The following is a 14,359-nucleotide window of genomic DNA, read 5'->3' on the forward strand; positions in this document are numbered from 1 at the left end:
TTGTTTTTGAATCAAAGTAATCCTCACTCTTTAGATACACGTCTTATAATCTTCAAAGATCTCCCCTAACAATATTAATCCCTCATAAATCAAAGTTTGAGATGGACATCAGAATAATTTACTCAGGCTTGTTCTGAAAATATGTTCCATAGATACAGGTGGGGGTGAGTGTCAATGTCCGTCGTTTACTGTTCAGGCACTCTTCCCATAGAGGGCAGCATAAATGGGCCTCCAACATGCAGTCTCAAGTTGGCAAATTGAAACGTTACTGGGTCATTCACATAGTATAAGTCGTAGCCACATAATTTACAAATAATTACTTTTTTAGCACAAGGACAAAATAAACTAGTCAAGGGACAAAGAGGTATATTAGTAGATATTATCCAAGTTGAAACCCGGAAAGGAATAGGAAGCTTTACGTATCGTCTCACGTGGATGGAAGGTGCAACAAAAAATGTCTGCTAAAATCAGTGTCCATTTTGTGGTACCGACAATATCAAGTGGGTATAAATCGCCTTAATAAGTAATAAAAAAATCTTCTCGTGTCATACTGGGCGTCAATAGTCTTTAAGAAAACAGAGCTATCCATCAAAGATCATAATTTTTTTTATATTATTTTAAAATGTGTTTTTGCGATCCAGCGTATTCAGCGGCCGTTCAATTATTGCAAAACGTGTATGTATTTCACTATGCAACATATTCAGCGTATCTGCGGCTACTATCTTCAACGTTCAAATGCCACCATCATTTACTGAAACACAGAGCCGTGACGTTTATTTGGGAATGAAATGCAACTACAGACACCAGACACAAATCGATGAACCGTCCCTTCAGAAACAGCGTCGCGTTACAAAGATACCTAGAAAATCAGGCCCCGTTGTGTTATTCTTCATAGAAGATAAAAGGTGTGGGGAGTTAGTGCAGGACCGCTAACATCTTTATCATGTTTGAGTGTCTGGGATTACACTGACAACTATCGAAAGCTATGTAAAATACAAATCAACATTCGTTACTAATATAGGTGACAAAAGCTCTCCATAAAACATGTCATTTTCTACACATATTGCAAAAAATCGGGACTAATAAGGAATAAGGCATCACAGCAATAAAACCCACGTTGCAAAAGATCAAATCAAAACATTTCATTATATGTTTGAAAGGGTTTCATTTGGAATCATTTTCCTCAATGTTTAGACAGATAACATTATTTTCAAAAACATTTAATAGATGTGCATACATAAATGTTATGTCACAGAGAGAGAGAGAGAGACAGACAGAGAGACAGACAGAGAGACACACATACACACACACCACCTACATACCAACACACCACACGCATGCACACACACACACACACACACACACACACACACACCTACACATACATACCTAGATACGCACACACGTGTGTGCGTGACTGTTTGTGGTTAAAGGGAACATCCGTCACTATGGTTATTCAAACCAAAACTTTGAAACTGCATCCAACATGCAGTCTCAAGTTGGCAAATTGTAACATTACTGGGTCATTCACATAGTATAAGTCGTAGCCACATAATTTACAAGTAATGACAACTCTAGCACAAGGACAAAATAAACAAGTCAAGGGACAAAGAGGTATATTAGTAGATATTATCCAAGTTGAAACCCGGAAAGGAATAGGGAGCTTTACGTATCGTCTCACGTGGATGGAAGGTGCAATAAAAAATGTCTGCTAAAATCAGTGTCCATTTTGCGGTACCGACAATGTCAACCTTATTTTCAAAAACATTTAATAGATGTGCATGCATAAATGTTATGTCACACACACACACACACACACACACACACACACACACACACACACACAGAGAGAGAGAGAGAGGCAGACACACATACACACACACCACCTACATACCAACACACCACACGCATGCACACACACACACACCTACACACACATACCTAGATACGCACACACGTGTGTGCGTGACTGTGGTTAAAGAGAACATCCGTCACTATGGTTATTCAAACTTTTCCGTAGTCGTCACCGTTATCACATGACGTTCATGGACAACCATTGCTGAAAATCAATAGGCATTCAATCATTTATTGAAATCAAATAAGAATGCAAAATAAGAATGATAAATAACACCTGGGTTTGCAAACGTACCGCAATCATGAGCCACAGATTACCAAGTCTACAACGGTTAAATGTCTTCTTTTGCAACAAAACGAGTAAATACATAAAACACTTATGTCCACGGGACAATTTACCATTGTTATGAAAGTTCAGTAATGGTGAGACATTAGAACAAAGGGACAGTGGGACATCGCATGGTGTTTACTTCGAAGAAAACATCTGTTATCAAATAACATAATTCAGAACTAAATGTTTATCGGGAATGTCGAATCAGTTTTCTCATTACCCGAGTTTATGAATAGATACTATCTGATTTCGTGACCACGAGAAAAACTCATTATCACCACTGTTATCCAAATCCACCCTCACATGACTAGATTTATGTACAATAACACAACATGACTGAGAAAGACACATTAGCATATGTCTTATTAGAATATTTTCTCACATAAATACCAGCAAATACAGAATGGGAACTGTGATCTCGGCTTCTAGTTCATGGATTTATTTATCTGATGTCATATCATGTTTCTTGTGAACAGCCATTATGCTTAAAACACAGTTACGTTGGTGAGCTGAAGAAATGTCTAGGTAGGGTGGATTCATGCTTCATGCTTGTAGCCTTGTCACATTGAAAACGCAAATAGTGAGGCGAGGTCAGTTTCCAGATTTGGATACACAACACTGGTTGTCTAGCAATATTGTTTAATAATATTGTTATTCTAATACTCGTATTATTATTTTCATGTTATATGTACTCATACTGAAGTTATTGTGTTAATTATACAGTTCAAAGATGTACTGCAAATTAAGAAATACAATTTGCAATGCATCGGTGCAGGTTTTACAGATCTTACATCTTTGAACACGCGTTTAATTGTACCATCATAAATATCTTGATAACTTTATGCTATTTACAATGAATTTAACACGCAAGAATTTGTGATTACTGTTTTTCACGTGCTAAAGAATATGTCAGCAATGACCACAGCTACAAATCGTGTGTACGTGTTGTCTCGAGGCTAGTATTTCACGTTACAGATTATACGGATTGGGCAAATGTTCTTTATTTAGTTATGAATAGTGCAAACTAAAGCAAAATACTTGTAGACAAAGAAACAAATATCTGTTTATTAAAACTAATATCAAGTTGTTGCGCGAAGGTATAAGTCATCGTGAATCTGTGTGTCAAGAAAACGTGAATTTCCGTGAGTCCTAGTAGTAAATGTGATAGGTATTATCAGCTCATCGGGGAGGCTCACAAGTTATAGTCACGTGTATTGTAGCGGTATTGTTTAAGAAATTCTACAGCAGGTGATAACTGCCCACGTGCCGGCCCTCCAACCTTTCACCAACATTCTCTGACCTCTGGTCAGTTCTTTGTTACCAGTTAATGCACTCAACTTTCTGTGATCGGTACTGTTTTTTCTGCAAGATGTTTTATGACCACGTGTGTAATAAATATGTATCGTATAGTGGACCGGATACATATGGCACTGTCCATTTCCCGGAAAATGCTTGTTAACAAGGAAAAACAGTAAAACATTGTTTTATGATTGCTTGGGCAATAAAATGATTTAGCAAGTAATCACAGTCATTCATCCTCGAGCTGCACACGCGCTAGGAAACTCGGTAAGTCGCGCTCTTTGATTACCCTGGCAAAAAGGTGATGGAAAGTTTTATTACCTTGTTAAACTACATCTCAGACTTTCGGCAAGCTATATTCATATGTCCATACCATTGTAAACGACAATTCAATCAGCCGCAATAAACGTCCCTAGCCGTTTGGTGGAGGTGTTGAATGCGAGTCATCGGATAATGGGGCGTGGCCTCTTGATGAAAACTAACCAATCGGCGAGCAGGGATTACATGCTTCAAAGAAAGCGGCAGATAGCGAGTGAAGTAAAGGCTTATTATATTAAGTCTGTGAGTCTGTTCCTCATTACGCATTTCACGATGAACAGAGAACATGCATCTACCCATCTCACAATCTCCGACACGACATTGACGAGTTCGCCATCAGGTAGGCTATGCTTCTTCAACCCACCTATTGTTTTGCCAAATTGGCCGTTATTAGCCTGGGTCGCTAATTCTGCTCATTTGGACTATTATGGGCCTGGCCGCTGATAGGACCGGCGCTTGATTTAATTCATTTCTTCTAAAATTAAATCTGCACGTACCAATTTCTGCTCGTTTACAACTAACTGTTTCGATATGAGATCGCCTCTTAAAGTGTCACTCATCGTAGAAGTCAGTTTGCAGCGCTACAGGGGTGTTCATTGCGATATATTGCCCATATTTAGCTGATTTATGCATTTTCAATTTATATGTGACGGGGCAGGGAATAAAATACTTAGTACCTTGTTTGCAATTCCACTCTCCAGCGTGTAACGCTAGGCGACGTTGAAGTCAAATGCCAAACATTTTCAGCCTTACTGAATCGGGCTTGCTGTAATATTGGAACCCTGCCGAAACTCATTGGATACAGAAACGAAATCCTCACAGAGAAATATTTCTTTACTCATGCATTTCGGCAAAATGATGTACTCAAGGAATCTACCTGTTTGGAGTCTTACTTACACTCTTGTGAAGATACCTGCCTTTGGTTTCAGTGTTGAAGGACGACGGCCTAAAGATGAAAGATAACACGGACCGGCGGGATGGAGGAAGCCCCATCGAACAAACACAGCTATCTTCCCCAAACGACGGAGGAGACAAACCCGCTAAACAAAAGCGACATCGAACTCGGTTCACCCCCGCACAACTCAACGAGCTGGAACGAAGCTTTGCGAAAACGCACTACCCAGATATCTTCATGAGAGAAGAACTGGCCCTTCGAATCGGTCTCACGGAATCAAGAGTGCAGGTATGTGTATTTTTACTATGTATTTTTACACGCCGAATATCAGATTGAAAATGATATATATTATCGGATGCATATCCTCCTGTGATGCTGCTGAATACAATCCTACTTGTTCGAAACATCCCCCAGCACCACACTGAAAATGACAGTGTACCAAATATATATTATCTAGTACATTTCCTTCTGGGATTATGCAGGATAATCCTTCTTGTTCAAAACACTGAATATCTGATTGAAAATGATAGTGTAGCAAATAAACACTTTTAGATTTGATATTCTCAGTGGACAGAAACGCATTTCTTCACTTCGTCATCATTAGACACGTGAGATAATTGTGTATTGTCACTGGTATTCAACGAAATCATTTTATCAGCCCAAACATTTATAAAAAATATTAACGTATCATGTGTGGAAGGTTCAAATTTGATTTTTAGAATTTACATCATGGTATACACGAGGATGTTATACTTATAAAAGATAATTATTTGTCTGTACAATGTCATACTTTCATTGTTACTTGTGCTAAATAATTCATATCATAACAACAAATTAACAGTTTAAAAAAATATTGGTAAAATATGCGCACTCGGCAAGTAATAAACACACCATAACATAAACAGTTTTAAGAGAAATAATTAGTACTGTGTTTATTCCTCAGTACAACGTACACACGAGTGCTAAAGCAAATAAACAACAATTACCGGTTTTATAGTGATTATGTAACACTGCTTTACAAGGAAACTGACGTATTTGCTTTCCGGTGTCACGGTTTCTCCAACCATATCCATTAGCGACAAGTCCTACCGTGTGAGGTATATTTCACCACTGAAAGCCTCTGTATGTATTTACCTGTCGTTTAAACATGCGGCTGTCAACGCCTTTGCCAGGTATCCATGGGAAACATGACTCAATTAATTTCTTCTTGAATGTACATCCGAAGATTTGTTTCTCACATATTTCTCAGGGAAAAATACATGGTACTGATATTTAGATGAATGACCAAGTCCATATGAATAAATAAACATCATCGGATTTGTACGTATGTTTGCGATACCCAGATGTAAAAGTGTGGATAATTTTCTACGTTTTTCACATTCAAAATAAATTCAGTGAATATTAATGACATGTTTTCCCGTACCTAGCGTTACATATAATGTGAATAATTTGAGCATTTCCTGAAACATTTTGTATAGAAAATGTAACACTTTAAAAATGTTTGGTTGTGTAACAAAATTAATTTAGTACTGCTGGTTTATTAAAAAATATCTCAAACATCAGCCATTAAATAAAACCCTAGTTATCAGTGACAGTAATAACTGACAATAGGTGTGCAATTGAAGACATTTATTATATGAACATGTTAATGAAAACGTATATCGCTGAGGAAATGGCGAAGAAGAAATATATTAATATGTGATGAGGTTTGTGTGACAATTATCAGTAAATGTTCTTTCCTCGCTTAGTTCGACAAAGATCATCGGTTGCGAACAGTTGTGATCATATATCCGTATGGATGCATTTTTAGCTGAGGATTGAGTAACTGACACACTGGGTTTGCTGTTCATTTGGAAATATATTTTGCTACTTCAGAATAAGATTTGATATAGAGAACCGTGGAGTGTGGTAGAGGGAAAAAGATTTCACATGTATAATAATTATTATCTTAAGGTTTTGACCATCGTTGATTTTTCTTTGTGGATGCGCTGAGATACTTAATGCACATGTGTATTCTGAGCCCCAACTGAAACACGGATAGTGTTAATGGGTGTAAAACTCATAATTCTCAACCTACATTCTCAAATTAAGAATTGACTCGATAAAAATTATACAGTAGATCATAAAAAGTAAACAAGACGGGTTTTGAAATCTCCGAGTAAGTATAAACAAGAAGGATATTAATGAGCGATGAAGTTTGTGTGACAATTGTCAAGAAAAGTCATTGCCTCGCTTAGTTTGACATAGGTCATCGTTTGTGAATTGTTGTAATAATGTACCCGTATCTGTAGAGCATACTTAGATTTATTTACACCGGCTTTGGATTTAGTTAAGGTGTTAATATAGCAAGGTTCGCCTGAACAATATGTGGCAATAGAAGAATACAGAACTCAATATAATAAACAGAATGAAAAATAATCAGACTGAAAGTAATGGCACACATATGGCTAAACGGGTTTTTTTAAAATTGTGTGTAAGCGTTCGTTTGATTGTGTTTGTTGTGATGCTTGCACTGTGTTAAACGTACTCGTTTCATCAAATAATATCAACGGTGTCGGTAGCGTCATATGCGTACTGTATGCATGCATCTCTTTGGTGTAGTGTTTGACATTTAAAAAAAACCCATCTAATAACGTTCGGTTACACAAGGGGGATAAATTCGATCCTTAAAAAACTCTCGTTTAGAAAATAATTTACGAAAATTTTCGCAGCGTTGTAACGGTAAGGTTGTTGAGTAAGATGTTCATCTACAGCCTCCTGGAAGTCGCTTTTCCAGTCTTGGGGCCGTCAGGGGCTTTCCCCATCGCTAGCACGCAATCCGAGACTGTGCATTTGCATTGAGATTATTATATTTTCATTGAAAATGCGTTGAAGATTCGGTTTTGACACCTCTATAATGAAGATATTAACCACCGCGGACTCCCTTCCTCGTTTTCAGTCGCTAGAGATCAGTTTAGTCGACCAGGAGTCGAGATCGAGGACAGAATTCCGTCCCCACTTATTCCCGTTTCGCGTGCGGTGGGACGCAGCCCGCGCGTGCTGTCAATGTTGCCGGCACGAGTGTGTCCCACGAGGGACTACAGATAGAGCCCGCTTGCCGTAAGATCGTTAACGCAGTAATTAATCCTAAATAGCCATTTCAAACTGAATTGATATCACGACTTTTGAAACCTCGGACCGACTCTTTGCGTTTTAAAGTCAGTGCCACGACCGTTCTAGCAGGGATGATTGAGATAATTTTCTGCTAGACTAGGGGCATTCACAAGCCTTTATCCGATGTAACCCTGCCACATTTATTTGCAATTCATCTATTTTCTGGGCTATTAAACATTACTTGAAATACAAGAAAGCGAATGCGTAGACAACTTATTTTTGTGCGTGAATTAGTTTAACACGTTATGATCCCAGAATTCCACGAGGGCGGGAGAGTGTGGACGAATAATCAAGTCCATTGTTTCAGTTGAGAACGTGATCTGTTCCTCCATCCCTTACGAACGGATCCTCTGGCTCTCTGTCGTCTTCGCATTTTAGTTTTACAGTTATACGTTCATAAAAAAACATCATCCCTTTTTCTGCGAAACCGTTCGCTTATGATAAGTTAATACCGCCGTAGTGAGGATCATCTCATGATAAGTTTAATATTTCACTATACTGATACACATGCATGGGTCGTTCGTACACATTATAATTGTAAAAATGATTTTATGAATGATTTTATGTCGAAACCTTTAGATATTTATTGAATCTTCATATTTCTGTAAGTCCGTGAAACATTTTCCTCCAGAATTATAACCATTTTCACTGTGTGTGTACGTTAATGCTTGAATTAAGAGTATTTTGCAAGGTATTTGCATGACTAAACGCGAAGCAGAAAGAAATTGTGTATAAAGTAAGTGAACGAAAATATAATTTATTTATGAAATGTATACGCAAAACATGGAAGAATGTTTTCTTTTCTTCTTTAAATTCATCTTAAGACCTCTAATTATACTTCTCATCCTTAGTTCGTTTTAATGTTTATTACTGTGATCTTTTTTCGTTCTATCTCCAACACCAAATTTATATGTTTTTGGTGGGGTTCACTTTTGTAGACCTTGCATCAATATTGGAAGAGAATTATAGTTCTTCCCTTACACTGTTCCACAGTGGTTCTTGCTCAACCAATATCTCAAGGCGGTTGACGCAGTGTCTAAACTAATCATAATTTCTATTAAGATTGTTTTATTTTTGTCCATCATTTCAATTCCCCAATTTGCAACGTATTTTAGAGTCTGACAACATAAGAGGTTGCACTTCTTGATTTCTGGAGGCTATCAAGCCACAATGGGCAATGTTATTAAGTTGACTAATTATATCATTAAATATGCCGATTATCGTGGCAAGTGGTCCAACAAATGATGAAGCAAAAATAAAAGGAAACAACCAGGCTTGTTTGTCATCGAAACGTCCGATCAGTCTCTGAGCAAACATGTGATCGTTTTGCGGATTGTGCGCGTTAAGAGCACGCACGTGCAAGCGAGTGACCAGCCAATCAGAATCAATTAGTTCGCCGCTGAACAAAAGGGAGGAAAGGCCTGATGCCATTAGATATGCTGATCTAGGAAGCGCTCAACGACAATTGCTAGCCACGTGATAGATGATTAAATATATTTAGCCAGAACACAAATGCAGTTGATGGCTGACAATGTTTAGTGTTATGAAAATCAAATATTTGCAAATTATCGCTAATGTATTGATAATTTCGTGCAAAGGTCTTAGATAAGATGTCACCACTCGCCTGGTTAAGTTTGTCAAAGTCAGAGATTAATTAATCAAATGAAATATTTGGCGATGTCATTAATTAATGGCCGTGGTCATTGTATGCATGACGTAAATAGATTAGCGCCCAGAGAGCGGTCTTCAATTAACCCTTAAATATTGGAATGGTCGGTTGTAAAAGAGTATAAAGCGCGATGATGAATGACGTTCAATTATCAAGCATCTTTGACTTTCAGTTTACGTAACTCATTTGAATGTTTCAGCATTTAGAGGGATCAAATTTAAAATTAATGCAAAATATATTCTGAATTAAGTCAGCATGCAGAACTATACACTTATGTATATTTTTAGATTGAGCTTACTCTCCATATATTTTGAAAATATTTAACGATTTTAAAAAGTAATTATCTCAACTTGTTGGAAAGGGCAAGAATGAAATATTATGAAAGAAAGATGTGATACTTTTCACTCATAAATAAAGAGTGAACTATTGGGTCGAGGAAATACAGATCAATATCTAACACTAAATCATTCTGACAAGATTCAAATTGTACAAACAAATTATGATAATTATTTTAACAGAAAGTCAGTCAGCGAAAACAAGTTAACAAGCAGTGAATTATGAATCTTTGACAACGAACGCAATTTGATCACTCAACTTCTAATGTTTACTGTTGTGCTCTGATGCCAGAACATTGGATGTTGACAGACCCATAGTACTTCCCTGTCAGATCGCAGCGCCATCTATTAAAATACCGTCCAAAGAACAATGTCAAATTGTTTGTTTTCTGACAAATTAATTCATCTTTCCATCCTAGCCTGTCGATGCGACATTCAAGCAAAACATATGGCACCCAACCACGAAATCTACCTAAACAATCTTTTACGAATAACAACATTATTTTCCGTCGTATTTCACTCATTATCACATGAATCTGGGCGGTGCGACCTCTACTTGTCTTTTGCCTCCGCACTGTTGCGACATAATGAAACTACAAATACATCCGTCTCACAAGGGACATTATTGTAATGACCCTCAATAGGAGCGGGAACTATCCTGAATGTCTAATTAAACTCCCAGCATGCATTGCCGTGTGATTATCGACACCCCTCTGTCCTAGCTTAGCCTTGTCCCCCGTCTACACATCAATCACATCCTTCTATGATAATGAGAGAGCTGGCAATAACACTGGCTTAATTATCAGTTTATATACAACTCCATGGGGCTTTATTGAACCTTGATACAGTCATTGTGTATGTCGCCTATCAGTCGTTACTTAGAGAAAGGACGAAATTACGCCCGGCCCTGCTGGGAGATCGACATGAAGTCATAGAGTTCAATTATTGCAAACAATGATTCGCCAATAGATTCAACTGTATTGAATTTCTTCTTATGGGTTTTTGAAAATGAAAAATATGTTTTTAAGTCAGGTGACTGACGTTATTGATGCTTGAACCTGAAGACAATAATGCCATTATGAATTAAAGTTGGGTGAAAGAGTGGAGGTGAAGTTGTCTTTTTTCACAGTGCCAGGTGAAAGTATCACAAGCGCATTTCATCCCACTTGAGCGTTTACTCCATATACCTGCCGCATTACGACACTTCCATGTTTTTAACAAGGACACGTGATTTTCGAACATTAATCTAACAAACTTTTCGACAATTTAAAAGCCTATTTCAAAGGAGGCTTTCTACTCATTTCCGGGCTCATACATATCAAAGTGCGTGTAATAATGTCATGATTGTGACAGATATGACAATTGCTGTTCTCATGTTCCAGGTCTGGTTCCAGAACCGGCGGGCTAAATGGAAGAAGAGGAAGAAGGCCACAAACGTTTTTCGTACCCCCGGCGCTCTGTTGCCATCGACAGGATTATCTCCCTTTGGTACAATGGGGGACTCTCTCTGCGCTTTTCCTCCTTCGGAAAGCCGATGGGGGATGTCCCAAATCGGTAGTCACATGAATGGCAACGTCAACCATCTGTCTTTGTCAGCAACATTACCACGTCAAGTCACAGCGCAGTCTCTATCCTCACAGGTTCCAATGGGTCTTTGCAACCCTTCAGTGTCTCTTGGCAACGGCTTAACAGTGTCAAACGGAAGTCCTATCTATAACACTTCTTACGGCATGGCGGCATCATCATGTGCATCACCCCTGACCGGAAACTCTCCATCTCCTTCCCTCCCCTCATCCCAGATGACTTGTGGCATGCCAGAAATTGATGATGCTTGGCGAGGGACAAGCATCGCCCAACTGAGACGGAAGGCCCTGGAACATACTGCCTCAATTACCGGATTCCGCTGACAATGACAGGCAGCAGAGATGACAAAAATATTGGTGTAGATCCAAAGCGGCTCAGCCTTCTTCTAGTCATGGTCCAGCGGAATCGAATTGTAACTGCAATTCTCACATCCTATGGGAGATCGGACTTGACCCACAAGTAGACATTCCCTACCTGACACTAGTGACGCGCAGTACCCACGGTTTGGTGGATGAGCCGAATAAGTGCTGTTTGAACTATGTTGTTTGTACAAGTTGTACCAGTCTTTAGTTCTGTTTAAATTTGTGACTGTTGTGCTTAGATCATCTTCTCTCATCAAGGGAAGAAAGCTGGGTATGAGTAGAAGTCCCCTTTACAGAAACACTTCCGTAGTTGAATTCCAACTTAATTTGCTAATTCGCGATCGTATTGTATTTTCAGTAGAAGTTATGTTTTGTATTTACAAGTTCAAATATCCAAGCGAGATATAACACAACTAGACACATATTTCAAGATACTTACCGTCATCATTCCATAAATTTGAAGGTCATGTTCATGTAATATTACAGGGCAATAGTACTCACTACTTTTTATACAAGGAGATTATATATAACATTCCCAAACATCGTTGTACAGTTTGAAACCAGCACTTTCTCACTGGCACATAAGAATGTCTAAGCGGGTTATGACACCTACGTTTTAAGAGTCCTCTTATCTAGTCATGTCATCATATTAATTGTATAAAATGTTGTTTACATACTTATGTATATGTCGTTTATTTATTATACAGATACGAACTTCACTATTATAAGCATCATGGATCATGTATGTTTACAGCTTGTATAGAAGTACTATTTATTGAAACATTCCAAACATGGAATAAAATGTATAAAATAGCACACTGTGTCAGAGTTGGTTTTACTTTTCAGTTACCAAAAAATATTATTGACATGAACAGTAAAATTATGTTTAACAAAATATGTGAAAAAACACCGCCTTCCATGTGATATATCTTATGATGTAATCAGAGAATATTTATATTTAATCATTTATATAACAACATATCCCTCTGGTATTACAATAACATGATCTCTAGATCTGGTATATAAAAACAATGATCCTCTGGTATTACAATAACAATGATCTCTAGATCTGGTATATAAAAACAATGATCCTCTGGTATTACAATAACAATGATCTCTAGATCTGGTATATAACAACAATGACCCTCTGGTATTACAATAACATGATCTCTAGATCTGGTATATAAAAACAATGATCCTCTGGTATTACAATAACATGATCTCTAGATCTGGTATATAAAAACAATGATCCTCTGGTATTACAATAACATGATCTCTAGATCTGGTATATAAAAACAATGATCCTCTGGTATTACAATAACAATGATCTCTAGATCTGGTATATAACAACAATGACCCTCTGGTATTACAATAACATGATCTCTAGATCTGGTATAACATGACCAGAGATTACTGATACAGAGAAAGGACAAAAGGACAAAATATATAACAAGTGATTTAATGCCGTTGTTTCTTTCTTCTACGTAAGAAAATTGTTTTACCATTTGTTTTCGGTTTCATTCGTTGATTATGGATCAGATAGTATAAACAATATACCCATTTTTATCTGTGAAGCAAATATGAATTAACACGACATTGGTACGAATTCCACATCAGTTCCTCTTTGTCCAACATCGATGATGAAATCGTCTTTAGAGATATGAACTCACCATACATCGGAGCAATGGGATAACCAAGTGGTCAAAGCGTTCACTCGTCACGCCGAAGGCCCGGGTTCAATTCCCAACATGTGAACAAGATGTGGAACCCACTTCTGGTGTCCCCAACCGTGATATTGCTGGAATATTGCTGAAAGCGGCGTAAGACTAAACTCACTCACTATGTATCATAAACAAGAAGGATATTTCGCTTATCCCATCTCATTCGTGTTATTTATGCAAATTTAATAACGTATTAATGTGGTATTTTTTCTAATTGACCGAGGGTGTTCACATTCCATGACGTGTGTGGCGAGTAAGTGGTGTGGCTGTATATGCCGACCCTTTTGTTTACACCCGGTGTTCATATTCTTTGGCATGTGAGTGACGAGTGATTTGGCTGTAGGAGCAGACCATTTGGTATTAATCATCCTGTGTTCAGTTCTTTGGTTTGTGTTTGACGAGCAGGTGGTGTGACTGTTTGAGCAGACCTTTTCGTAAACACCCGGTGTCGTGATGATCACAAAAGCGATTCATAAACAGAAGCGTATATTATATTTGCAATCGGATAGTGGCAAACGAAAAGGAAAGGTCTGAATATTGTTACAAACTACGCGATTTAAAGATATTGTTTTTGAAAACAGTTGCATTACCAAATATATTTGAATTGATAATGCAACTGTTTTAGAAAATATCTTTAAATGTATCCTTCAGTGAAGACAAAATAACCTTATACGCTGAATATAGATCACATATGTCTGTTCAAATAAAATCAACACTAACAGTGCCACGCTTGATAATAACTCAGTGTGATAAATATGCGCTATGTACGTATGGGTTAACGAACGTCCTCGTGTACTCGTGTACTTGTGTGTCCTCCCACATTGTATGCATGAGGAGA

General features: G+C 37.8%; 1 protein-coding gene across 1 annotated transcript; it reads left to right on the top strand.

Moving 5' to 3' along the window:
- Nucleotides 1-4,069: 4,069 nt before the first annotated feature.
- Nucleotides 4,070-12,616, top strand: LOC137278290 (homeobox protein orthopedia-like). Its single transcript, XM_067810537.1, has 3 exons — nucleotides 4,070-4,142; nucleotides 4,732-4,985; nucleotides 11,237-12,616. The coding sequence occupies exons 1-3, from the start codon at nucleotides 4,076-4,078 to the stop codon at nucleotides 11,759-11,761; spliced, it is 846 nt and encodes a 281-aa protein (XP_067666638.1). The 5' UTR covers nucleotides 4,070-4,075; the 3' UTR covers nucleotides 11,762-12,616.
- The last annotated feature ends 1,743 nt before the right edge of the window (nucleotides 12,617-14,359 follow it).

This window comes from Haliotis asinina, chromosome 3 (assembly GCF_037392515.1).
Source record: "Haliotis asinina isolate JCU_RB_2024 chromosome 3, JCU_Hal_asi_v2, whole genome shotgun sequence".
Lineage (NCBI taxonomy): Eukaryota > Metazoa > Mollusca > Gastropoda > Lepetellida > Haliotidae > Haliotis > Haliotis asinina.